The 27640-nt window shown below is 36.1% G+C and overlaps 1 protein-coding gene across 2 annotated transcripts in view; it reads left to right on the top strand.

The window, feature by feature from the left end:
- Positions 1-27640, top strand: part of Grid2 (glutamate ionotropic receptor delta type subunit 2) — a 951510-nt gene that overhangs the window by 577036 nt on the left and 346834 nt on the right. For both annotated transcript variants that reach the window (XM_090356798.1, XM_090356797.1), the window contains exons 7-8: positions 893-1054; positions 8236-8355. In XM_090356798.1, coding sequence (XP_090212924.1) covers positions 893-1054; positions 8236-8355 — 282 coding nt within the window. The remainder of the gene's footprint in view (positions 1-892; positions 1055-8235; positions 8356-27640) is intronic.

Genomic DNA, 27640 nt, shown 5'->3' with positions numbered 1-27640 from the left:
TCTGGGATGACATTTGTTTCCATCACTCCCCTGATTTTTTAGTTTTATTTTCTAACAAGCTTTCCTCTAAAGAGTAAAAAAAGGTAACATTAACACCATTCTTGACCTCCATGGTTTCTGAATAAATTCTAATTTCTCAGAAAAGTAAGCACTTATAATTAATTGATACTGATTCTGATAAAACATAATTATGACATGAGAATTAACTTTAGCAAGATGTGTTTATATTTTTCAGTCTGTCTAGGAAAAAAAGAGTATAGTACCTTAGAAGAAGAAAGTATAGCTATAAATTCACATTCACAAATTTTAAGTCCATGGTCTTTGTCATATCATTGATGCATAATCAATGTGTTCACCTCTTATTTTTGTATAGCTTACTCATTGTAATATTTATGAATTATTTGATTTCCTTTCCTTTCTGCATTAAAGAAGAGCAGAAACACAAACGCATACTCCACTTCTTTCTGTGAACCTATAACTCTCATCTATATGAGATGGAGTTGATCTTACGCTGATTAGTTGATCTCATCTGAATAACTAAAATGCAGGAATCTGCCATATTTAGAAAATGTATTATTGAGCATGCCCTTCTAGTTTTAAGCCCTTAGATTCTTACCTCCTCAGAAAGAAATAAGGGCCCATGATTTCTGCAATCTGACACTAACAGCCTTGCCTCTGTGGAAAATACTTTTTTATCTGCTTTTTCATACCTAAATAAGGGGATGGGGGGAGCAGTTGAAGTATACAACCAGACAAGACTGAATTCTTAATGGAAAATATTCCTGGGAAATGTAAAATGAAGCCTGCTTCACAAATAACCAAAAAAAAAAGAACAGCAATGGCTTGTCTGGCCTGGGTGATTATTGACAACCACTGTCCACTGTCTTTCCAGATTTCAAACCTTTACATTTACGACACGGTGCTACTGCTTGCTAATGCTTTCCATAAGAAACTTGAGGACCGGAAGTGGCACAGCATGGCGAGTTTGTCGTGTATCAGGAAGAATTCGAAGCCCTGGCAAGGAGGACGGTCCATGCTAGAAACCATCAAGAAGGTGAGTACCCCAAAACCCCTCACTCTTCCCAGCAGGCATCTCCAAAGGATACACTAAATCAGCGTTTGATGGGGTAGCTTCTAGAAGGTTTTTTATTTCTGCTGACTAATATCACTTTAGGTACCTCAGAGCACCAAAATAGGAAAGGAAGTATATATAATATAATAGATTACCTATGTGTTATGTGATATATGTATATTATATATATACAAATGCCATATAAAGAAATTATATATATATATATATATATATATATATATATATGTCAGGGGTTGCAAACCTGTATTAAAAAGGAGCCCTTATTTTTGTTTGTAGAAAAATTAATGCAAGTAAATAATGGCTGGTTATTATTTATTTATATGGTTATATCATTAAGATTTAGATACAGGACCTAGTGGTTGAGTGCTTGCCTGGTTGAGTGCTAGTGGTTGAGTGGTTTGGCCTAGTGGTTGAGTGCTTGCCTAGCATTCACGAAGACCCAGGTTCAATTCCTAGGTACCACATACATAGAAAACACCAGAAGTGGTACTGTGGCTCAAGTGGTTGAACATTAGGTCTTGAGAAAGCCTAAAGACAGTGCTCAGTACCTGAATTCAAGCACCAGGACTGGCAAAAAAAATGATTTAGATACAAAAGTAGTTTTTAATCTATTGATATTATAAAACCACACTATTAACTGAAAAAATTCCTCGTAGACTTAGCTGGTTGTGTTTTAGGTAAATGACATGTTAAGATATTGTGCCTAACTTATTTTTTCAGGGGAGCGGTACAAGGGTTTGGACTCTGGGTCTCATGCTCACTCAGCTTGCTAGCTTGGAAGGTGTTATACCACTTGAGCCAGTCCTCTATTTATGCTTTTTGGCAGTCACTTACGAGATGGAGTTTCTTGGGCCTTTCTGCCTAAGCTGGCTTCAAACCAGAGTTCTCTAGTTCTCAGCTTCCTGAATAGCTAAGCCCCGGTTTTTCATTCTCGCTTTCCTGAGTAGCTCAGCGTGAACCATGGGTTTCCAGTTGACCACCTTTCGCTTATAAGAAAGACATAGATGATGAACAGCTAATAAGTTACAACACCCAGGATCTATCTTTGCATCGCACTGCATTTTTCTTCTTTACTGTCAGTGCTACCTGGCTGGGACCTGCCAGGTGACAGCTATTTTCACCATTCCCACAAGGCCATTTGTGTTGCTCTGCTCTTCTCCATGCTATAAGCACTCTGCAGTTTATTAACCTCTTTGTCATGTCGCCCTTGCTGACATGTTTCGTCTGTCTTGCATAGCTCCTTGGATTTAAAATGAAATGATTAATGAAACAAATGACTCCTATACCCTTACACAAAGAAGACAGCCATGAGAAGTTTATCTTCTTTATCTTATCCATCCTTTGCTTTTCTGAATATGTTTATCTTTCTCTCCTGAAACAACATACCAACAAAATGTCTGGTAACTTGAAATATGAGTGTATTTAGAAAAGTTAGAAGAAAAAAGAACCTAACAATTTAGCATTGATAGTGATCTAGATGTCTAAACAAAACAAAGCAAAACAAAAGAGAAATAACCCCCCCCAAAAAAACACCCAGAAATGGAATAAATCTGTCATGAAGAATAGCCTGGATGTTTCTGCAAAAGAATCACTTTAATAAGTATTCAGCCTCTTGTCAACCAAGTACTTGAGAATTAAACTGTATTGAATGTATTGGCAGAGAAACATCTTTCAATTGAGAACTGAGCAGTTCAAATAGAAATCAAGGTATTGCCAAAATCTCCCAGCTCTATCTATGCAGAGAGCTGGCAGGTAGGAAGCTGAGGGAGGTTGTTGAACATGATTCTGATCCTGCCAATTTATTAATTTGTGGTTTGGCTGGAACACAGAATCCTAAATATGGGTGTTCTTCTGAAGCCTTCTAGCAAAGAAAGTAATGGCTTGGGAGATTGCTTAGAAAACACTCCAGGCCCCTAGGATGATTAATTTTTAAGATAAACATCTTTTAAAAATAGATGTACTGAGGCCAGGAGTTTAGCCTAGTGGTAGAGTGCTTGCCTAGCATGCACGAAGACCTGGGTTCGATTCCTCGGTACCACATACATAGAAAAAAAGCCGGAAATAGTGCTTTGGCTCAAGTGGTAGATCTCTAGCATTGAGAAAGTCCAAGGACAGTGCCCAGGCCCTGAGTTCAAGGCCCAAAACTGGCAAAAAAAAAGTATTAAGGCTATTGTTTTTATTAAAACCATACTATTTTAAAGTGGTGAAGTGTAATCATATTGTTAATCTAACTTTACTATACCAATTTCAAAGTGTAGAAAACTAATCCTCAAAAAAAATCAAGGGATTTGCTGAATGTTATATAGCTAATTAGTTTTAAATGCTAATTTTTCTGGCTCCTAACTCCATGTTCTTTGTATCATGTCACTTACCCTTTTCATTGTTCAAATTACTCAAGTGAAAAAAAAAATCCCTTGGTTAATGTAAACAAACTTTCTAAGAAAGTCTGGGGATCAAAAACTGTGTGTTACTATTATACAAGTCACATGTACATTTCCCACATTTAATTGTCATTGATATATTTTAGGAAAGACTTTTCATGTTTTACTCAGTGGACGTTATATAACCTAGAAGGAGCTTTCAAACTTTTTTTTTTAATCAAGAAAGTTAAGTGAGTCAAATCAGTAAAGGCTGAGCAGCAGTGGTATCATGAGTATGGCAGGCATTTCTAAAGACATGTACTCACCACAGCCAGGGCTGGGACCTACAACTGGAAAGCACTTGCCTGGAACATTTAGAAATCACTCAGTGCTGAGCCACCAGCTTTCTGACAGGGAGTAGATTAGCCTCATGTGCTTGTAGCCTGGCCAATCTATTTGTCTCCCTCCACCCAGCATTGGTAATTTCCCATTGTGTCTTAGTGATGAGCCCCCTAAAAAATGAAGCAATTTCCAACAATGCACTTTATTCATTTATTCTTTATTCATTCATCACCCTTTCAACAGCTGCCTATCAAATATCTACATTATGGTATTAGCCCCCAATACAAATATGAAAACATGTCATGAACATTGATAAGCACAGAGAAAACTGATACCTAAGGCCAAACTCAGCAAAAGAGACTAAATAGGTTTGAAACGGGATTCTGGGGGCCTCTATAGAAGGGTATAATGTTCTGTGTTGCACACTCACACATGCCTTATGAAGGAGGCATGCACTGCCTGCTGAGATCATGCTATCTAACCTGCAGCTGAGCTTCTATTAGGAACTGCTCTGTGTAGAAGGGAACTACTCCACTCACTTCCGGGGAACAGCAGACACCTGATGACCGGCCATGTCAGAACAGGAGAGGTTCAAGCTCTTCCCCTCACACAGGAATAATGGCGGTTAGCTCTGGGATAGTCTAAATGTCCATTTTATTCACATCATCCTTTTCACCTCTTCTGCCAAATGCTTCATCTCTTACTCTCTTGTAGGTACTTTCCCAAGAGCGTTTTCAGTAAACATGCTTTCATAGATGCATGCAACTTCTCAGAGCTGTTTCCTGTAGAACTTAAAACTGAAATCACATTAGAAAAATTTACAGGGACCTTATAGCATTCTAAGGGAAACTTGAAAAGCAACAGGCACGAGATAGATGAAGCTCTGGATAAAAAAGGTGTTCCAGGCAGCGGGACACAGTAACTCTCACAGATATTAGCAGAAACCATGCATGCTGTGATGAAGGCTTGTTAATTTTCCAGTGTGTTCAGAACACATGGAGGTGATTGTTGAGACTGAAAAAGAGATGGAGGTAGGGCAGGGTTAAAGGATTTACTTTGAGGGTAAGCCAAAGTTACAGAAGGATTTTCAGCTGAGACCAGACCTATATTTTAGAAAGAATATTCTTCCACTAACTGCCCAAAATAAAAACTGACTGAGTATATGTAAAAGAAATCATGGGCTATTTTCTATGCAAGCCAGCCAATTAAAATTCAATAGATCCTTAAATACTCTCACATTAGCCTAATTGAACAATTTGTGTGACATCCTTGTGTTAATTATTTCCAACACTGAATGTAGAAAAATAGAAAAAGTCTGCATTTGTAGAGTTACCCAAATCTTTAAGTACCAATACATTATTCTATGTTGGCATATATTGATACTTAGTGGTACTTATTGCCATTTAGCAATCTTGATAAATGTTGATGTCAGAGAAAACATGTTCTGTGAATGGCACAAATATTGAAACAACTCCAGGTTTTAATGGCAATTTATTCATTCAGCAAATATTTATTGAATATTACCATATGTCGCACTCTGAAATCACAGAATAAGAAAGGAAAATGGAAATTTTCAAAATAGTTACAAGTGTGATCAGTTGTATAAAAGGAGAAGACCAACTGCTCTGGAAATATGACCAGAGGTTACATTACAACCTAAAACTGGCCGGGTGCCAGTAGCTCCCACCTGTATCCTAGCTACTGAGGAGATCTGAGGATGGTGGTTTGAAGATAGCCGGAGAAGGAAAAGTCCATGAGACTCTTATCTCCAATAAACTATTGCAAGTGGCAGTGTGGATCAAGTGGCAGAGCACTAGTTTTGAGAAAAAGGAGCTCAGGGATCATGCTAAGGCCCAGAGTTCAAGCCCCAGGATGGGGGGGAGGAATACCTAAGAATGACAGATAATTGAAAGCACTTAGAATACAGAGGCATCCATGAATCTCTGGAAAAGGGAGGATACTCCAGGATTTGGGAAAGAGAAATAGTGCATGCCAGATAAAGAGAAGTTGTAGACTTAGAGCAAAACCTTTGCATACATTAGCATCTGGCCAACAATGGCAAGAATTGAGAATAAGAACTTGGTTCCTCATTTGATAAAAGAAGAAGGGGAAATTCCTTTTGGTTTTTGTAAACTAGTTTCAAGTTCCTGACCTTTGTTCAAGGCATCAGGTGACCACAAAATGTCTTAAAAGAAAATGGTGACAATATCAACTGACCCCTAGGGGCTCTCACTAGGACAATGGAGGATCCAATCTGCAGCTTTCACTGGCTGAGGACAGAGTCAATGAGAGACAACCAATGAAGACACTGATGCTCAGACTTAGAGTGGATCTAGGCCAGCCAGTGCATGCACTATGAGATGTCAGGGAAGACAGCTCTGGGAAGTAGTTAGGGGACTGAAAGCATTTGATGATCAGTAAAACTATGTTAAGATGAGAAAGAATAAAATGATTCTAAAATTTATGCATACGTTTTTACTGATAAATCTGAAAAGAGATGAAAGAGAATAAATCGCATAAATAATAAAAATATATGAAGCAACATAGAATGAAGTATAATTAATAATAGTGGAGGTAACACTGATGGTAATAATAATTAATTAAGCTATCATATTAAGAAGCGTTCTCTGTTCTTCACAACATGTATTATACCATAATAAGGACTATAGTAATCTTCTAGGGATGATTACTATATTATTCCAACTTAAGTAATAATATGGAAATTGAAGCATGGAGAAGCTAGGTGAATAAGCCAAGATTATACAATGATTAGATTCCCAGCATTGGTGAAATCCAAGAAAATACATTATACTGGTAACTAGAAAATCATATATGGAAAAAAAACAAGGAAAGCAAAGTCAACAGCTTTCCTTATAATAAAATTACATAATAAAAGAGAAATTGATGGGCCAGGAGTTTGGCCTAGTGGTAGAGTGCTTGCCTAGCATGCACAAAGACCCTGGTTCGATTCCTTGGTACCACATGCATAGAAAAAAGCTGGAAGTGGTACTGAGGCTCAAGTGGCAGAGCTCTAGCCTTGAGAAAGTCCAAGGACAGTGCTCAGGCCCTGAGCTCAAGCCCATGGCTGGCAAAAAAAAAAAAAGAGAGAGAAATTGACTAATTACAGAATCACAGTGGAGGATTCATTTTGTTAATGATCACTGTTGCAACAATAAATATTGAAAGTGAGGTTAAAAAATCATCCACAGTGCTTTCTTGAACTTATTTTATGAACTCATCCTACAATGGGCTGGCAGGAACAGATAAACAGGAGATAGGCAGCATAATACAAGTCCTCCCCCCACAAAAAAAACTATAGCAGAAATAGAGTCACAGGTTATAACAAGTGAGATATATTTAAGTACCAACATCACAGAGGTGATAATTGAGACTTTCCAAATGAGATAAATTTGTTGTCCAAATAAATGTCATTATCAAGCTAAGATTATAAGGCAGACAAACTTTAACATTAAAGGCACTGACTGAGAATGTGCTGTGGATTTGTGAAATGCTAAATAATATGAAGGCTGATAAACTCAAGCAAGGAAGAAATATAGTAAACAAGAAAGAAAGAAGTATGACCTACATTGCCATCTGTTGGGGAAGCAAACATCTGTCATGTTGAATGAAAGATGAGGCTTGAAAATTCCCAGTGAGTTTCAACAGCTAGAAATGCCAGTAAGACACACACATGCACACATACACACACACAAAGATTTGAAGTTTAATTTAGATTTTATATTAATGTGTATATTAACACACAAAATATATCTGCATTGAATTTGTTTCCTTAATCTACATGTAAAATTATAATCAGTGCATGATATAAATGTGAACAGGATAAGCATGTATGTCTTCAAATATTTATCATTAATGATGCAAATATTCAAAACATTTCTCACTTTTTGATGTATACAGGGCACCACTGTTGTACTTTGAAAAAAAATGTACTTTCAAAAGAAGAGAATTAACTTCCAATGCTTCAAGAAAATCATGGATTTTAAGATTCCCATAAACTAAATTTCCCATAATTTTAGGTCAAATTTGAATGGAATTGGGCTGGGACAAAATACACTATGTTGTCAAAATGTCTCCAGAGTGCATTTTTATGGTCTCACATGTGTGTTTTTTTATGTACTGTGTTTGAAAGTCACAAAGTATGGAGGCCGCAGCTCTGATATGATGCTGTTCTGGTGCTTTTTTTTTTTTTTTTTGTCTTAGTTGCCATATCAGGATGGCATGTGGCTGCCATCGGTGTGGGTTCTGAGCTCACTTTCAGTGCTAAGCTTGCTTGTGTTGAACACCTACTGAAAACTAGCCTGTTTTCTATTACATGCCCAAAGCACTTGTGCGCAGGCAGAAGTAGAGCCATTCGAACTTCTTTTCTCCTGTTAATGTTATTTATCCTGAAATTTTACACCAGTACCTGCTTCTTTTCAGGGCGGGGTCAATGGCTTGACCGGAGAGCTAGAATTTGCAGAAAATGGTGGGAATCCCAACGTTCACTTTGAAATTCTTGGAACCAACTATGGAGAAGAGCTTGGCAGAGGAGTTCGCAAAGTAAGTGTAGATACACTTGTAAATATGCTCTTTTCTCTGTCCTAATTTGTGTGTGCATGTGTGTGTAGTTGTGTTGGCTGTGGGGCTTGAACTCAGGGCCTGGGTATTCTCCCTGAGCTCTTTGGCTCAAAGCTGTCACTCTACCACTTTGAGCCACAGCGCCACTTCCGGTTTTCTTGGAGTTAATTGGAAATAAGAGTCCCATGGACTTTTCTGCCCAAAATGGATTCAAACCACCAATAGCAGATTTAGGCTTTGTCATAATACAGGAGAGAGCCACCAGCACCTGGCAATACTATTTATAGATCTGTTGGATTGTTGTCTGTGAGGGAAAAAAAAATCACAGTGCAAATTAAAATTAGTATTGTAATTTGAAAGAGCAAATGAAGAGGAAGGGAGGGAGGTAGAGGAGGAGAGAGAATCTTAAATTCATACTGAAAGTATTAAGCAATAAATTCTATTTATGTCTTAGAATAAGTTAAAGGAAAAACTAACTTGGTGGTTGCCTTGAGAAATGGTATTATCTTTCATTTATTATAATAATAATTTTTATGAAGTAATGAATGTGATACTTATAAAATGCCTACCTACTTGGTTTTAATTTGTGACATTCACAAAACTGAATTAAAAGCTCGGATAAAATTCATATAATAGGACAGAAAGTCTACTATAAAATGTTACCTTATAGTATTTCAACTTCTGTGTATTTCATGACATAGAAAATACTTCATCGGAAATGAAGTCTAGTATGCTTCATAGATAGATAAGAAGAATAGTTAAATGTCAATAAAGAATGTTCTATGAAATCACTGGGTGATGACCCTGCCAAGAAGAAATACAAAGGCCCCTACGTTTATTACTGTCATATGGATTGGATCTGACATTTTTTTTTATTTGGGGGCTTTGGAGAAAAATCTATGATAAGTGAATTTGCATATAGAGCTGATAACCACAGTTGAATAACTTGCAGAGTTGGCTGTATGTTTCTGTCCTGTACTAGCATATAAGATTCAGAAAAACCTAGACAAAGTGAAATTAAGAGTTATTCTTAACAGCAATAAAAATTTCTCAGTAAGTTTATGCTGAGTTGAAGCTATTTTAATGTACTTTAGTTTTTGGTTTATGGTAAAGAATAGCAAACATAGAGAAATTTGCATAAAGCAGAGGATGGATTAATAAATTCTTTTAAAGGGAGCAGATACTATTTTTTATCACTCTGGTAAAGAAATAAAATATTCTAGGCATTCTAAACAGCCTCATGAGCTTTATTACATGCTAGACTTTCCTTCTCAATGCTGTAACCATCTGATTTTGCTATATCATAATCATTGTGCTACAGTTTAAATGTATTTTATTACCAGTGGCTGCTTCCTTAGCCAGTATAGTTGAATTTTTGTCAGTATTTGAACTTACAAATGAATTCAATATAGCCTACCTACTTTTCTTTCTGGTGCTCAATGTCAGATTGTTCATTGTTGCTCAGAGTTGCAGATTTTGAATTTATATTACTGTAGTTTCCTATGATGTGAACATGTTGTTCTATTGATATTTAAGAGAGAGGTTTCCCCAAATTCTCAATTCTGGTGGATTTTGATGCTCAGGTTATGCTGATTCCACCTAAATGTGTTAGCAATATAAAAGTATCTAGAACCATTCATAGTATATCATCAGATGTAATTTGCAATTAATTCTCCTTAATGAGGTAAGTCCCAGTGGAATGACAGTGCCATAAATTTAAACCACAACAGTAGAAAATTGAAAGGAAAGTGGAAAAGTTAATATGTTTGAGCAGTAATTAAATACATTGTGAAGAAAATGGGAAAGAATGTTTAGTTTGTGAAGACTTGGGCATATTTGAATGACCAAAGACCAAATTGAGAGAGGAGAAAGAGAGAAAAATAAAACAGAGTTGACCATTGCAGGGATCCAGTAGAAAAACAGAAAAGGAAAATTAGATCCAGATTTAGATGGACTTGTGAACCCTAAGCTTGGTGGACATACATTTCCCAGAGTGAGGAAAGAAGAGAGAGAAGGATACACAGGGAAGCCATTCTTCATGGTTTATAGACATATCAATGTTAGGAAGCTAAGGGAAAGGAGACTATCTCCTAAGAGAAAAAGATTAAAAGGACATCAGAGAAAATGAGGGACAAGCTTAAAGTCAGGGAAAAGGTTTTCATATGGATGCTTTGACCAACAATCGTGAGATGACCAGGGGTGGGGGGTGGGAAGAAAGAAAAAAAAATCAATGTATGTGAATTAATGCACCTTTTGTCTGGCAAATATGTAACCCTTCTATTAATTATAATAAAAAATATATGGAAAAAAAGAAAAATTGCCAAGCAAAACAGTAATCTCATATGAAGTTCAAGATACAGAATTCACCCTCTCCCTTTTTAGGCTATTATTAGCAAGGTATACTTAGAGTTATCAAAGCATTAAATCTGAACTAGACATAGACAGCATGGAAAATAGGAATTTCACCACAGGAACAATGAGTTCCTAATAATATCTTTGGCCTCACTGCCTCACTAAAAATCTAGGTTTACAGGTATGAGCCATCAATACCACGTTCATTCTTAATTTCCTTAAATATTTATTTTATAGCTAAATAGTGTTGCTTTAATTTTAATCTTAATTATTTACCTAATTCTTGGAACTCTACATGTATTCGGAAATGACTCCTAGAGTATTAGAAATAGTTTGTGGTTTGCCCACTTCATGCCTAAACAGGGCAATTTCCTACATCTAGGCATTCATATAAGTAATAATAACCTCAAGATTTTAGCAAAGGAAAACCTTGGCCTGTAAATAATTGCAACGGGAGTTGACTGGTTACGTGTCCAAAACGAAGGCTCGCGTCCCTGTTTCTCTGTCTCAGAGAGAGTGCATGGTTTTTCCATTGAAGAACTGTCAAGTTGTCACTGTTTATTTGTATGCCAGTGGCTAACTGTACACAATGCCTGCAGCCTTATCACCTCAAGCACAGACAATGTCAGAGCTCATGAATTGAGTTGAGTTTTGTCGGCCCAGAATTTGACCAAGGATTCACAGCTCAGAATTACTAGACTACTTATATGCTGTTGGCATTATGTGAATGAAGGTTCCTTTTTCTTAATTTGGTGAGAATGTGAGAAGGATTACTTATTTCTCATCTATGTTAATCAAAGTGAGGTTTCTTGTTTTCATATATTTTTCAGATGTTCTTTTACTTTGATAGAAGCTGTTTTCATTCAAGAAAATAGTATTTTGATAGTGTTGGCACATTGTGTTTTCTTGAGGTAAATTTGGGTGAAACTCAAAGCCAAATATTTAGATCATCAAGGTTCTCTCAATTGTATAACACTAAATACAATGCACGAGGATATAAATATCAAATAATTCATTAAATAACTTTACATAGAAAGATGAAATGTTCTTCCTTAGAAGGAGAACTCTATAGCATCTTGTTTGACCACACTGTCTTTGCAATATTCAGTTTTCCAGTGCTACTTACATTTAATTGTGAAGACTGAATTTCAGCATTAAAATTTAATACCCTGTGCTTAATGTCTTTGAACTTTATCACAAACAGGGAAACAAGGCTAGGAAAAAATAGATTAAAGCTGGTCTCTCCACTAATCTTAATTGCATAGTAATGTTAGAGTCTTCATAAAAATGTTTTCTCATAAGACAATGGAATAAAATGGTAAGGCAGAGATACAGTAGCTGCTAGCTACAATGACTTCACAGATAGATTTAGAATCTCTACTCCAGTTTTCCAACATTAAATTCACAAATATAAATTTTATAACTTTGCCTTCTTGGGCAAACCTAATTTGCTATTTTTGCAGAGATATTTTATAATTATTGGTCCATTTTTAATGGGCTGAAAGCTTTTCCTGCCTTGCATTTAAAGAGAGGAAAGAAGAGCCTTGCATTCGAATGGACAAGAATGAATTATTTTACTGGCATTCTTCAACACTATATTACTGTGATTCTAGAGTGTCTACAATAGCATTTACCTTTTATATAACTTTGTCACATGTTTCCTTACAGCATTTTATTATAAACTGATATTACATGTATGCAACTGATTATATGTATACTATTCTTGCATACATATGTCAATGCACACAGTTTCCTGGATTTTGGTCTGTCTTTTCCTTTTCATTATGCCTCCAAGCAATAATGAAATTCTTGTTTACCTACTGTATCTTCTATGTGTGGTATATAGTAGTAGATGTTAAAAAAGTCAGTGACTAAATGAATGATTGCATATATGTGCTGGCATAAGAATCCACGTGATACATCATCACTCTAAAAATTTAGCAGCCATGTTTTTTCTTTAATGCAAATGAACAGTAACAAGGAAATTCACATAAATTAATTGCTGGCATGCAACACTGGAATGTGAAAGAATATCTATACTCTTTCCTCTTAGTAGGCTACCAAATAGATAATCAATGGTTATTATGTAAGGCATGCATGTTTGTGTGAAGAAATTCACAGGCAATAGAGTGGCTAGTTAGCCACTATTTGCAAAATGGAAAGGCTCATACCTCCATTATTAGGGCTATTGATTTTTGTAGTTCTGGATTATTCTCAAGCTATGGCTAGACTTCTAGTGTAGTATGAGAGCAATGTACCATTGGCCTCGAGACAAAAATGAGTTGAAATTGTGACTCTACCTCTTACTGTATGGATCTTAGCAATTAAATCTGGAGGAAAGTCGATTAAAGTTAGTTCTACAACCAATTGAAATTGCATAGTAATGCTTAGTGTCATCATAAAATGGAGACTTCATTTCATAATCTATAATAATATCTCTGAGGAATGTTATGAAAATTAGGGGAAGTTATACTTGAAGGTTATGGGATAATTAAACTAATGGCAGTTTAAAATTGGGGGGGAACTTATGTGATTGAAAGAAACAGTATTTATCTGGGCATGGTCTCATATTTCTATAATTGCAGCACTTAGGAAATGGAGGCAGGTAAATCATTACTCTAGTCAGGGAGCTTCGAATACACAGCAAGACTGTGGCTTGTCTTCTCAATCTCTAGCCTTTCTCTCTCTCTTTCTCTCTCTTTCTCTCTCTCTCTCTCTCTCTCTCTCTCTCTCTCTCTCTCTCTCTCTCTCTCTCACACACACACACACACACACACACACACACACACACACACACACACACACACACACACACCCAATTCTTATCTAGCCCAAACTCAGCATTGGAATATAGTAGTATTTCCTCTCCACTGCATAAACTTTATTCTTAATTTCTCTCCTATAAATAGCAAGTAATTCTGGGGCCCAGTATCTGTAATACTTACTGAAGGAGAAGTATTTGTTCATATAGATTCTTTTTTGACAAGGTCTCATTGTTGTGATGGAATTTCTAAGTGGCCATATGAAGGTTTATTTCCAAAAGGTGTTATTAAAGCACAGATGTTGGCACTCTGGGGCAAAAAGTGAGCAATTTACCTATTTACGTTGGAAATTCACAACAGAATAATTTATTATACATTGACATTTATGACATGGTAAGTTCAGTTGGACCACAATCTCAGGGGCTATGCCTTTTCTCCTCTGAACTACTTTGTAGTATGTTTAGATATTTGAATATATATATAGTGTTCCCTCAGGCTTGTACAGCTTCCTTAAGGGGGTTATGAATTCTCCTTCTATGGGAATTGCAATACAACTGTGATATCCAACTGGAATCTCTACCAAAAGTAAAAGAGTAAATTTGGGCACATAATCTGACAAAATTTTCTGATAAATCTTTTTAGACATACAATTAGCCAGGCACCAGTGGCTCCTGCCTGTAATCCTAACTATTCAGGAGTCTGAAATCGGAGGACTGTGGTTCAAAGCCAGCTCAATAAACTACTCAGAAAAAGCTGTAAGTGGCTCAAGTGGTACAGCAGTAGCCTTGAGAATAAAGAAAAAAATGAAATAAAAAAGACATAATTTCACACAGTACATCAAAAACAACAAGCACAAAGAAAAACCTCGTTTCCATATCTTGGACTTCATTTTGCTTAGCATCATCTTATATGGTCATATGTACACAGCTACTGAGTTACCATCATCCTCATCTAGGACTATACTGGACTTACATTAATTATTACAAATAAGGGAAACCATGCAGCCTATTTTACTTTGGGTCCAACTTTCTTTGCTTAGTGTAATTGTTTCTAAGTCTTCTATTTCCATTTGAATAGGGCAATGCCATTCTTTCTGAAATATAGAATTCCATTGGGTATATATACCACATTTTCTTGATCCATTCATTTACTTAGGGGCATCTGGGTTGGTTCTATACCTTAGCTATGGTAAATAATGCTGCATTGAACATAGTTGTGCTGGTAGCTTTGGTGTGGTCTTGTTTGGGGTAATTTGGGTAAATACCCAGAAGTGGGATTGCTGGGTCATAAGAGAGCTCTATGTTTAAGCTTTTGAGGAACCTCAATACTGCTTTTCAGAGTGGTTGGATGTGTTTACACTCCCACAAATAGTGTAGTAGCATTCCCTCCTGGCCACATCCCCTCCAGCATCTGTTGTTTCTAGATTTCTTGATAATGGCCATTCTAACTGCTGAAAGGTGGAATCTTAATGTTTTGATTTGTATTTGTTTTATGGCCAGAAATGTTGAGCATTTCTTTATGTGTCTATTGGCCATTCTTATTTCCTTTTCAGAGAAGTGTCTCTTTAAGTCTTGAGCCCACTTATTAATGGGGTGGTTTTTCTTTGAGGATTTGTTTTGGGGTGGATTTAATTTTCTGAGTTCTAAGTATACTGTAGATATGAAGCCTTTGTTGTAAGCTTAGTGAAGATCTTTTCCCAATCTATGGGCTTTCTATTTATCTTGCTAGCTATGTCTATTCCAAAGCAGAACCTCTGCAGTTTAATGTGATACCACTTATTCATCCTTTCTTTGTGTTTCTGGGTTTTTAATAAGGAAGTTGTGACCTGTGCCAAAGAGCCCTAAATGTATCACCGATTCCATCCTGTAATGTTTTTAGGGTATCTGCTTTTACCTCAACGTTTTCAATCCATTTGGAATTGATTCTGATGCAGCATCCATAGCAATTTAATATTATCTACTTAACTCCTTTGTAACTTCTTCATTTACCCTCTTCTTAGTCTTTAAACTATTGTTTTAACTTTATTAGCATATCCCATTAGGTCTTTAAATGTTTTTCAAATAAATTCTCTGGGATTTAGTAAAATCTGTATCAATATCAAGTTTGTGTAGGACTATTTCCAGTGTAGAAAATATTTAGAAATAAAGATGCTTTGAAAAATTAGAGACCCTCCTTTTAATCATAGTAATTAAAATATAATAAAAAGCTTTTGTATGTATTGGTATTTAATTTGTAAATATTCGCTAAATATGCATTATCTGGGTTATTAAACTCCATTATAAAAGTAAAATAGTATTTTAGAAGTTTTCTTTTCAGTAATTAAACCATGAGAAAGGCATCTCACTATTTAACATAATTCAACAAACAACTTTGAATAACATCAATTGTGCTTTGAAATGTTTAATTAATAAAATGAAAGTATCTGCTGAATGTAATCACATAATATAAGTGACATGAAGCTCATGAGGAGAAAGAAATGCTTTTATCTACTAAGAACTTTCTGAAGCATTTCTTAATCAGAAGCTATGGAAGGTTTCTTAATACTGTGGAATTTCTGAATAAAAGTAGCTTTATGGTAGAAATGGAAATGTATTTAAAACGCTTTACTTGAGAATTTCTTTCCTTTGATTCTTTCAAGGTTGATATGAATCTATATCCCAAACTGAGCTGAGAAGTCTTTCAGTTTCAGGCTAATCCATTTCCGAATGTCTGATTGTAGTCATGTGGAGCAATGATATCATTTAAATAAATGCGTTTTCATTAAACAGGCTTTTCAGGAGTGTGAAAAAATTGTATTTCTTGCTCTCATGTAGAAAATGCTGTATTGATGTATAATTTCTCCCCCCCTGAAATAGATTTGAAACTAGATGATTATTCTTGGGAGAAACACAATTTTTACAATACTGGTCTGGATTTCTCATCCTATGTGACTTTTTTGTTAAAAAATCATGAATATTTTTACTTCATCTTCTCTCTCAACCTATAACTGTAGCATTCTCAGTTTTTTAAGAGAAAACAATAAATAATCTGGAACTGCGGCTCAAGTAATAGAATGCTAGCCCATTAACCAGCCCAACAAGAAAGAGGCTCTGAGTTCAACTCCAATACCATTAAAACATCAATAAGCAAAAAGAAAGAACAGAAAAAGAAGAAATAATTTTAAAACTTTCCAGCTCCTAGGTATCATTTATTTTCCTTCTGTTTCACTCTTATACAAGTAAATTAATTATGCAAGAGTCACTTCCCTGCTTTTTTTGTTATTGTTTGTTTGATTTTGGTGGGTCATGGGGCTTGAATTCTGGACCTGGGTGCTGTCCTTGAGCTCTTCATCAAGATTGCCACTCCACCCCTTGAGCTACAACCCCACTTCCTGTTTTCTAGTAATTAACTGGAGATACAAGTCTCATGTTCTTTAGTGCTCAAGCTGGCTTTGAATCTCGATCCTCAGACCACAGCCTCCTGAGGAACTAGGATTCCAGGCAGGAGCTACCCCACCCCTCCCTGACTTTTTTATATCTTAAAATTTGCCTTGCCTGTAACCCTAGCTACTCAGGAGGCTGACATCTGAGAATTGTACTTTGTAAACAGCCCAGGCAGAGAAATCCATGAGATTCTTAACCATCAGAATTCCAGAAGTGAAGAGCTGTAGCTCAAGTGTTCGAGTACTAACCTTGAGTGAAAAAGCTTTGGATCAGCGTAGTATCTAGGCCCTGAGTTCAAGTTCTAGTACCAGCACACACATACAAAATAATAATAATAATTATTATTATTATATTTCATTCGTTCTTGTATTTATCTTATTTGTGCGTGTGTGTGTCCCTTACCTTTCTAAGAAGTCAAAACTGAGCAATCACTTGGTAAAATATCACTTGAGAACTTAGCCTGTTATTGATGGGTTCAGTAGGTTGTCTAGAAACTTTTACTTTGTTACATGATCTATGGGAGATTCCCAGTGAGACATTTTCAACTGTCAAGGATCTTCTCCACAACTGTGTAAACTTTACCTGTGATACAAACACAAGTAATAGTTTTTGTACCTACTGTTGTTTTCTTTCACTGTAAGTACAGAACCATTGTAAGAATAGTATTTTAGAGTTTTATTTAGGAGTATGAATTCTGAGATTTGTAGTTTAAAGTCAGCCCAGCACAGAAAGCAGATAAGAGACACTTATCTCCAAGGTAGCACCAGAAATTCTAGAAGTAAAGGTAAGACATAAGTGGGAGAGTGTTAACCTTAGCCCTGAGCAAAAAAATTGAGGAAGATACCCAGATCCTGAGTTCAAACTCCAGGACCAACATATGCACACATACACACAAAAGTAGAAATTTGTGACTCAGTCTTTCCATTGGTATCTTTCATAAGGTTTCACATTGGATTTAATTTTTAGCCTTTTTTTATGATTTTGAGTTTTGTTTGTGATACATTTTGTCAATTTCTGTGAGATCAAACCATACCAAGGATTTCTACATTTTTCATAGTTCTTTTTGTATTTCTCTAAAAATTTGCTTTTCTATTTATTTTGTTTTGAGTTCTAGAAAGCAGTGATTTCAACACAATCAAATGGTACAAGATCTTGCTCAACAAAAATCATGCTCATATCATTTTTCCCTTTACTCCTTTGTAACTTGAATACTCGCAAATATTTTTCAATTAATGTGAGGGTTTGGGGGGGAAGAGAGTATTTCATAAAGAACTAAATGGATAGTGTATCACAAAATACTTAAATGATTTTTATGTACTGAAAATCTGTCCTTTTCTCATTTATTTGTGAAGCAATAAATCAGTATGCATTACATTTCAAATGCTACAAAAACTTTTAGGTATGTTTTGATTAATAGATTTCTTGAGCTTTCTTTATGTATTTGTGCCTCAGTCCAGTTTTATTTCTCTCATCAAAAATCATCTCAGAGTCTTGACTTTTAAATATTATAAATTTGTATTTCTTTATATTTCCTTTGAGGCATTGTAGTGGGTAATTTTAAAAGACAGGTTCTGAATAACTAGCAGGATACACAAACACCTTTGTGAAGAACCAACCATTCTTTCCTTCAGAAGCAGACTTATGAGTTTATAATAATGACTATACAACATTCTAGAGAAATATGCTTATCTTAATTGCTATGAAATGGGAGCATAAAAGTCAACTGAAAGTGGTTTCAAGTCATTAAAATGCATTTCTCTGATTAAAGGCAGTTCAGGAAAGAGCCTTGTTTTGTGTTGCTTGAAATTGCTATCTGATCTGTGATGGCCATTCTTGCTGAACTTGTCTTTTGCAATGTGATTAAAATACAGGTTACATTCAGGCAGCTAATAATGGGAATTTTATTCTGAAGTCAAATTTAGAATAGAAAGAGGTTTCATTTTTTTCCCACAGGCTCGGAGACCTGTGGACATTGAAATATGCAAACAGAATTTATTTTATTTTTGGCTTATTTGTAATTTTCCCACATTATGTGCAATACAAGTATTAATTCTTCATGAAAGATTTCACTAAGAACTCAGTAGTTTAAGTAATTTATAGGCTCAGTAATAGCTGTGTCATTCAAAGGAGGTTGACTCCTTTATCTGACTTAAACTGTACTGTGAATGTAAATGTGGAAGGCCATATCAAAATTATAAGCCAGATAGTAATGAGACCTCCCTCTTTATTCTTTAAATAGTAGCAACTTAATCCAATTCTTATTGTAACTCAAGCTTTCAAACAAACTCTTTGAGATTTTTTCAATGTTTTTCAATTTTTTCAATATATTTATATTATAATTGTAATTACTAGAAGGGTTACATTATATTCACCAGATAGAAGGTGCATTACTTCACAAATATTGATACCCTTTCTCATGACATGGTCCCCATTTCCTTCCCCCACCCCTCATCTTGCTTTCCCCCCTTCCCTATCCTATTTCAAATAACCAAAAATAAATATATACAATATATCAGATAAAAAGATGAAATACTATAACAATAAAAATAACCAAGGGACAGCAAAAGAGATGAGAGATAACAATATATTAAGGACAATAATCATTCATCATATAGCTTTTGTTTCTGTACCCTGGAGGTCCTTTCATTTAGCATCATACTAGATGGCCTTATGTATCTAGGTTTTGTTCTATTGTAAATCTCTGCTAGGAGAGCCCAACGTTTCTACTGATTATGACAAATGAGGGAAACCATTGAGCCTATGTTCCTTTGAGTCTGGCTTACTTCACTTAATGTGATTTTTCTAAATCTTTCCATTTCCTTACAAATGGGGCGATGTCATATAGGATATAGTTGTATTTGGTCATTTGAAATTGGATAGGGAAGGGGGGAAAACAAGATGAGGGGTGGAGGTTGGGGGGAGGGAAATGGGGACCAAGACAGGTGGAAGGGTATCAATGTATGTGAATTAATGTACCTTCTATCTGGCAAATATCATGTAACCCTTCTATTAATTACAACAAAAATATATGAAAAAATGGGGCAATGTCATTTTTTCTGACAGAATCATAAATTCCATTCTGTATAAATACCACATCTTGTTGATCCAATCATCAACTGAGGGACATTTGGGTTGGTTCCATATCTTTGCTATGGTAAATAGTGCTGCAATGAACATTGCTGTGCTAGTGGATTCAATATATCCTTGCTTCTGGACAATAGGGTAAATGCCAAGTAGTGGAATTGCTGAGTAATAGGGGAGCTCTACACACAGTGTAGTAGTGATCCCTCCTGGACACATCCTGTCCAGCATCTGTTGTTATTGGATTTCTTGATCCTGGCCATTCTAACTGGAGTGAGGTAGAATCTTAGAGTTGTTTTGATTTGCATTTCTTTTATGACCAGAGATGTCGATCATTTCTTCATGTGTCTATAGGCCATTCTTATTTCTTCTTTAGAGAAGACTCTGTTTACGTCTTTGGCCCATCTTTTAATGGGATGGTTGTTTCTTTAGAGATTAGATTTGGAGTGATTCAATTTTTTTGAGCTGTTGATATATTTTAGATATGAGACCTTTGTCTGTTGTATGGTTAGTGAAGATCTTCTCCCACTCTGTAGGCTTTCTAGTTAATTTGCTAGCTATGTCCTTTGCCATACAGAAGCTCTGCAGTTTAATGCAGTCCCACTTATCCAGACGTTCTCTGATTTGTTGTGTTTCTTGGTCCTTTTTAAGAAAGTTTCGACCTGTGCCAAGAAGGCCTAGTGTATCTCTTATTCCTTCTTGTAAAGTTTTCAGTGTATCTTCTTTTACTCGAGGTCTTTGATCCATTTGGAGTTAATCCTGGGGCAGGGTAACAAAGAAGGATTCAACTTTAGTTTTCTGCAGGTGCTTAACCAATTCTGCCAGCACCCCTTGTTGAAGAGTCTGTCTTTCTTCCATTCTTTTTTGGGGGGCTCCCTTATGAAAGATTAGGAGGCCACAGGTCTGTGGGTTAATGTCTGGGTCCTCAATTCTATTCCATTTATCTTCAGGCCTGTTATTGTTCCAGTACCAACCTGCTTTGGTCACTTTAGCTCTGTAATAGAGTCTAAAGTTTGGTATTGAAATTCCTCCTGCACTATTTTTTCTGTTAAGAATTGTTTTTGCTATACAGGGTCTTTTATTATTCCATGTAAAATATTGGATTGCCTCTTCTATTTCTTTTAAGAATGACATTGGGATATTGATGGGTATTTCCATTTTCAGAAAATATGGAGTATGGGAGGTTTTTCCATTTCCTCAGTTCTGCTTTAATTTCCTTTTTCAGGGTTTTAAAGTTTTCATCAAAAAGTTCCTTTACATTCTTAGTTACTTTATTTACTTTGAGGCTATTGAAAACGGAGTTGCTTTCCTGATTGTTGCATCGTTCTCATTATTGGCATATAGGAAGGCCGTTGATTTTTGAGGATTAATTTTATACCCTGCTACCTTGCCAAAGATTTGAATCAGCTCAAGCAGCTTGGGAGTGGAGTCCATAGGGTTCTTTAAATACAGAATCATGTCATCTGCAATGAGGGAAAGTTTCACTTCCTCTTTCCCTATTTGGATCTCCTTTATGCTTGCTTCTTGCTATTGCTCTGCCTAGGAATTCTAATACTATGGTAAAGAGTAGTGGAGAGACTGGTCATCCTTGTCTCGTTCCTGATTTTAGAGGGAATGGCTTTAGCTTTTTGTCATTAAGTATACTGCTAGCTGTGGGTTTGTCATACACAGCCTTTATTATACTGAGGAATGTTCCATGGATTGCTAGTTTCTCCAGAGCTTTTAACATAAAGGGATGTTGGATCTTCTCAAATGTCTTTTCTGCATCTATTGAGACAATCATGTGATTCTTGTCCTTGCTCCTGTTGATGTGTTGAATTATATTAATTGACTTATGTATGTTGAACCAGCTTTGTCTCCCTGTGATGAATCCTGTTTGATCATAGTGTATAATTTTTTGATGAGTTTCTAAAGACAGTTGGCCAGTATTTTGTTGAGAAGTTTTGCATAAATATTCATCAAAGAAATTTGCCTATAATTCCCTTTCTTTGATGAATCTCTGTCTGGTTTTGGGATGAGAGTTATAGTGGCTTTGTAGAATGATTTTGGCAAAGAGCCTTCATTTTCAATTTCGTTGAAGAGCTTGAGGAGTATTGGTGTGAGTTCTGCTTTGAAGACCTTCTAAATTTCAGCTGTGAATCCATCTGGCCCAGGCCTTTCTTGGATGGAAGGTCTCTTGTTGCCATTTCTATTTCAGTGCTTGAAATAGGTCTGTTTGGTTGGATTAGGTCTTCTTGGTTCAGTATGGGTATGTTAATATTGGCTAGAAATTCATCCATTTCTTCTAGATTCTGAAATTTTTGGCATAAAGGTTTGAAAAGTTTTCTCCCATAATGGTTGGTTATTTCTGTCTTGAAATTACCATTCTCATCTGTGAATTTGTTTATTTGGGTATGCTCCCTTCTTTTTTTGGAAAGATTTGCTAAGGGTCTGTCAATTTTAATTTTTTCAAAGGACCAACTCCTTGTTTTGTTGATTCTTTCTGTAGATTTTTGTACTCCAATTAATTTAATTCTGCTTTGATTTTAATAATTTACTTCCTTCTACTAGGATTAAAGTTGTTTTTTTTTGCTCTTTTTCCAAGAGCTTATGGTATGCCATAAAATTGTTGGTTTTCGATTTTTCCAATTTGTTAATATAAGCACTCAGAGCTATAAATTTTCCTCTGAGTACTGCCTTTGCTGTGTCCTACAGGAGCTGGTATTTTGTGTGCTCTTTTTTGTTAAATTTCATAAACTGTTGATTTTCTGTTCTGATCTCCTTATTGACTCATTGGTTATTCAACAATATGTTGTTCAATCTCCATGAGTTACAGTGTTTTGTTAGTGGAGATTGGTGTTCATTTCCAATTTGATGCCCCTGTGGTCTGAGAGAGTGCAGGGAATAATTTCAGTGTGTCTGAATCTGCACAGGTTTGTTTTAGGCCCTAAAATGTGGTCTATTTTGGAAAATGTTGCATGTGCTGCCTAAAAATAAAACATATATTGTGATGTCGCTGGGTGAAATAATCTGCAGATGTCTGTTAGATCTAGTTGGTCTATACAGTTGTTCTATTCTGAGTTTTCTCTGTTGAGTTTTTGCCTGGTATCTGTCCATATGTAAGAATAGCCATCACTGTGTTTCAATCCATGTGTGGTTTTAGTGAAAGTAAAGTTTGCTTGATGAAGTTCGGAACTCTGGGATTAGGTGTGTAGATATTTAGAATGGTTATGTCCTCCTGGAGAAGAGATCCCTTTATTAGTATGTAATAACCTTCTTTGTCTTTTCTCACTAATTTTAGTTTGAAGTCTATTTTAACTGATATGAGGATAGCAACTCCAGCCTGTTTATGGGGGCCATTAGCTTGATTAACTTTTGTTCTAACCTCTCACTTAAAAAAAAATGTTTTTGTTTTTGGCAAGATATGCCTCTTGAACACCGCAGAATGATGTATCTTGCTTTTTGATCCAACTAGACAGTCTACACCGTTTAATGGAAGAGTTAAGTCCATTGATACTGAGGGTTAAGATTGACAAATATTTCATAGTTCCTGCCATTTTTAAAAGTGTTCATTGAGGCCTGTGGCTTGACAGTTCTTGGGGTACTTAGCTGGTATGATTTTATGTGCCATTTCTTTGTCAGTATCACGTTTGTGTTGGTTTTCAATGTGTAGAACATCTTTGAGAATTTTCTGCAATGCTCGTTTGGTTGCTCGTATTGTTGCAACTTTTCCTTGGAATGGAAAGTTTTTATTGTTCCCTCAGTTAGGAATGAGAGCTTAACTGGGTACAATATTCTTGGTTGGTAGTTATTTGTCTTAAGGGCATGACATATATCCTACAATCTTTTCTTGCTTGCATGGTCTCTGCTGAGAAATCTGTGGTTATTCTGATTGGTTTTCCTTTGTAGGTGATTGTTGTCTTCTCCCTGTCTGCTTTTAGGATCCTTTCTTTGATCTCTATTGCTGCTATATTGATTATAACGTGGGCTGTCCTTTTCTGGTCAGGTCTGTTTGGGGTTCTAAAAGCATCTACTATGTGAATGGGCCTGCCCTTCTGGATATTTGGGAAGTTCTCTGAGGTGATTCCCTGAAGTATATTTCCAATACCATTGACCTCTTTTTCCATACCCTCCTCAATACCAATTAGCTTTAAATTAGGCTTCCTAATTGTATCTTCGACCTCCTAAAGCGTTCTCTCATATTTCCTAGATTTGGTTTGACTCATTTTCTGTTCTTTCTCTATAGCAACTATATTTTCTTCAACCCCGGGGATTCTCTCTTCTGCATTGTCTAACCTGCTATCAATACTTTCTACTTTATTCTTCATCTCCCTTGCTTCTAATTGCTCAGAGTAATCATGGGTGGCCAAAGTTTCATCCACCCCAAAGCTGCTATTTGGCTTCTGTATCCACAATGCCTTTCTCGCACTGTCAGTTCCTTATTCTCCCTCTTGATTCATCCAACTCCATTCCCAAGGAATTCCATTTTAGCTATTCAAGTGACTTTTAAAAGTTAGCAAAATTAACATTGCATAGCTGTGGTGTCTTTCAGGATTCCATGTTATCTGTTTCCCCTATGAAATTTTCTGAAGTTTAGTATTTGGGTTATAGGTATCTTTTCAAACTAGAAAAATGAGGCCCATAGCTGAGACATATGTAAAACTAAGTTTCCTTCCCTCTGCCCCATAGTCACACAAATCCAATTGCATCAGTGGAAACAGGTGGTGTCTTCTACTTGCCAGACTTCTGAAAGCTCCTCTCCATTTTACTCTCTTCTGCTTCCTAATCTTGCTGAGCTAATTAGCTTACTACCATTCTGAAGAACTACTTATTCCAATGAATAGGAAGTGATTAATTAGGAAACATTACAGCATTCCCATTTCATGGAAGAACTAAGTCTAAATGTAGTTTGTAAGAATGTTTTCCCTAGGAAGGATTGTTTTTAAATCCCTAGACATATGCCACAATTCAGCTGTGTTGTTTTATTCATTCAGTGTGTCTTTCAAAGATGCAGATACACACCTATGCCTAGAGAAACACAGAGCATAAAGGAAAGGACTAGGCTTACAATTCAATCAACAGAGAATCCATTGCACACCCATTTGTACAGGAATGAACATGTCCATCAGAACCTATTCTTCTGTTTTACATGGGAAATTTATAGGAAATGAATCTTTCCTCTTGATTGTAGTCTTCAATGGTCAAAACCCACAGGTACTTGCTGTCCTCAGTCTTAAAAATAACTAGATGTGGGACCGGGAGTTTGGCCTAGTGGTTAAAGTGCTTGCCTGGCATGCATGAAGACCCAGGTTCAATTCCTCGGTACCACATACATAGAAAAAAGCTGGAAGTGGTGCTGAGGCTCAAGTGGTAGAGCTCTAGCCTTGAGAAAGTCCAAGGACAGTGCTCGGGCCCTGAGCTCAAGCCCAGGACTAGCAAAAAAAAATAATAAAAAAATAACTAGATGTGCAAAATAAAGCAAACATCTCCAGAAGTGAATGGCATGAAGAAATCTAAATACAGTTGAATCAGGTTGTCCCTAGGAAGGGAACAACAACAACAACAAAACATCTGGGTTTCTCTAGTTTACAACTAATTGAGTCCTCACCACCACTTTGCCTTCAAATATTATTTAGTTATACATTTGGCAGGAAGATTGTGGTTTAATCTGTTATGAAGGCTGGAAAGTTAGGAGTCTTCTGGAACTTCTAGCATCATACCTGATGCAGTCCATCAATCAATAATTATAACAAGAATAAAAATATAACATATATATATGTATACTAAGGTGGTTTTCGAAATAGAACCCCCAGAAATGTTACAATGAGGGCTTTGGATAGAAGATAATTGCCTTTTATTCTTTATTCATGACCTTTATGTGCTTTGTGGGGTGTGTGTGTGTGTGTGTGTGTGTGCGCATGTGTGTGTATATTCACACACATACCTGTGGCAAGATACCTGGAAAGAATGAATTCTCTGGTATCTCTTCCTCTAAGTACCCTAATCTGAGTCAAGACTCATCCATAGGACCTTTAACTTTTGTCACTACACAAAGCCTATTTCTAACCATTGCAGGTTAAAGCTCTAACACATGAACTCATGGGGAATATTCCATAAGGAAATGATGGCTGTAAATGTGGTTATATCCCAATAAATTCATGTTAGGCTGAAGAGGTGTTTAATCCATGCACCCTACATTACAGTGTTTCCACACAGTACACTGTGTGCCTGTGAGGGAATATCTGGCTGGATGCTGTAATTCCTGACTACCATATAGCATGGTGAGTACTATGTGAAACACCTAGCTAAGCCTGGAAGAAGATCAGCCAGAAATGTACTTCTTCTCAAATGCATTTCAATTTTACACCATTTAAATGATAGAAATCTTTAGTCAACTATCAAAAGTTCAGGACTCTCAGGGTAGGATCTATAGTATTTGATAGGATAATTTCAAGCCTTAGAGGATTTTTTTTTACAAATAATAGCTCAAGTTGAGTGTCCTGTAATTAATTTTGTAAAAGAAAAATAGATTTCAATAAAATGTAAAGTTTGGAAGCTTTCTGCTAACTTCTTGTATATTATGTTTCACCTAACTCAGGCTAAATGGATCACAAAAGATATAATTACACAAATGATTGCAGAATAAGATGGGGTCATAGACTCATTAAATTATAACTAGATGTCTAACCTGACAGCACCTATCTTGACTGGAAAAAAACTATATAAAGCATTGAGCCAAAGCACATCTATCTTCTCAGAGAGCTGAGTTAGGACAAGAAGAAAGAAATGCTTGATATATGATGCAGTGACTCCATTATTGGTCTTGTTTGATTACAGAGAACAGAGTGAATCATTTCCTCCTTCCTGGGCCTTTTTTTCAACTGATGTAGAGAAATATACATATCACAACTGAACACCATAAAGCTATGAGTTCATGTGAATCTATTTCCTGAAACCATATTTCTTGTAGACAAGTAATTTTGAAATACTAAAGAAAAATTAACATGTCATTGTCATTTAGTCCAGGTTCATATTCAGTCATAATTAAAGAAAACTCCAAGGAATGTTAGGAAGACGCTAGCTTTTCCATGCCCAGAATCAAAAGTTCGGTCAGTCCATTGCTGTATGTGATGCTTAACTAGGAGCCTATTCCCAGGCATATGCAATTCTTTTTTATTCATTCCAAATCATGGGACTCTGGGATGGGAAATGGCATGTTGCAAAGCTTCTTCTTGACCTAACATCAAGAGGCAATGGTCTAATTATCCACAAAGTTAAATTTCTTGGTTTAAATAAGAGGGTTTGGACTAAGGCTTTCTTTTCAATCATTTCCTGGGAGCCAAACATTCATACAAGAAGAGGCAGCAGTCACCAAAGGGTCATTATGACACATAAGTCAAATCAGATTCAGTTCTTTCCAGCAACAAGTAATGGTCTAAACCTACATTCTAGAAGAAGCTTAGGGAATGTTTTCTGGGACTAAATGGAGGTTATAAATATTGAAGGTAGCTTACTCATTGCCAATTTCTCAAAGGTAACAATTTTATTTTGTTGTTGTTGCTGTTGTTGTTCTCAGTCCTAGGGCTTAAATTCAGGGCCAGGTTGCTGAAGTTGACATTTTTCCACTCAAGATTCACTCCACTACAATCCTCAGGTCTCAATCTCCTGAGC

Source organism: Megascapheus bottae, chromosome 23, assembly GCF_031878675.1.
Source record: "Megascapheus bottae isolate mThoBot1 chromosome 23, mThoBot2.hap1, whole genome shotgun sequence".
In the NCBI taxonomy this organism is placed as follows: domain Eukaryota; kingdom Metazoa; phylum Chordata; class Mammalia; order Rodentia; family Geomyidae; genus Megascapheus; species Megascapheus bottae.
The sequence above is the reverse complement of the archived record's forward strand: the minus strand, read 5'-3'. Positions and strand labels throughout refer to the sequence as shown.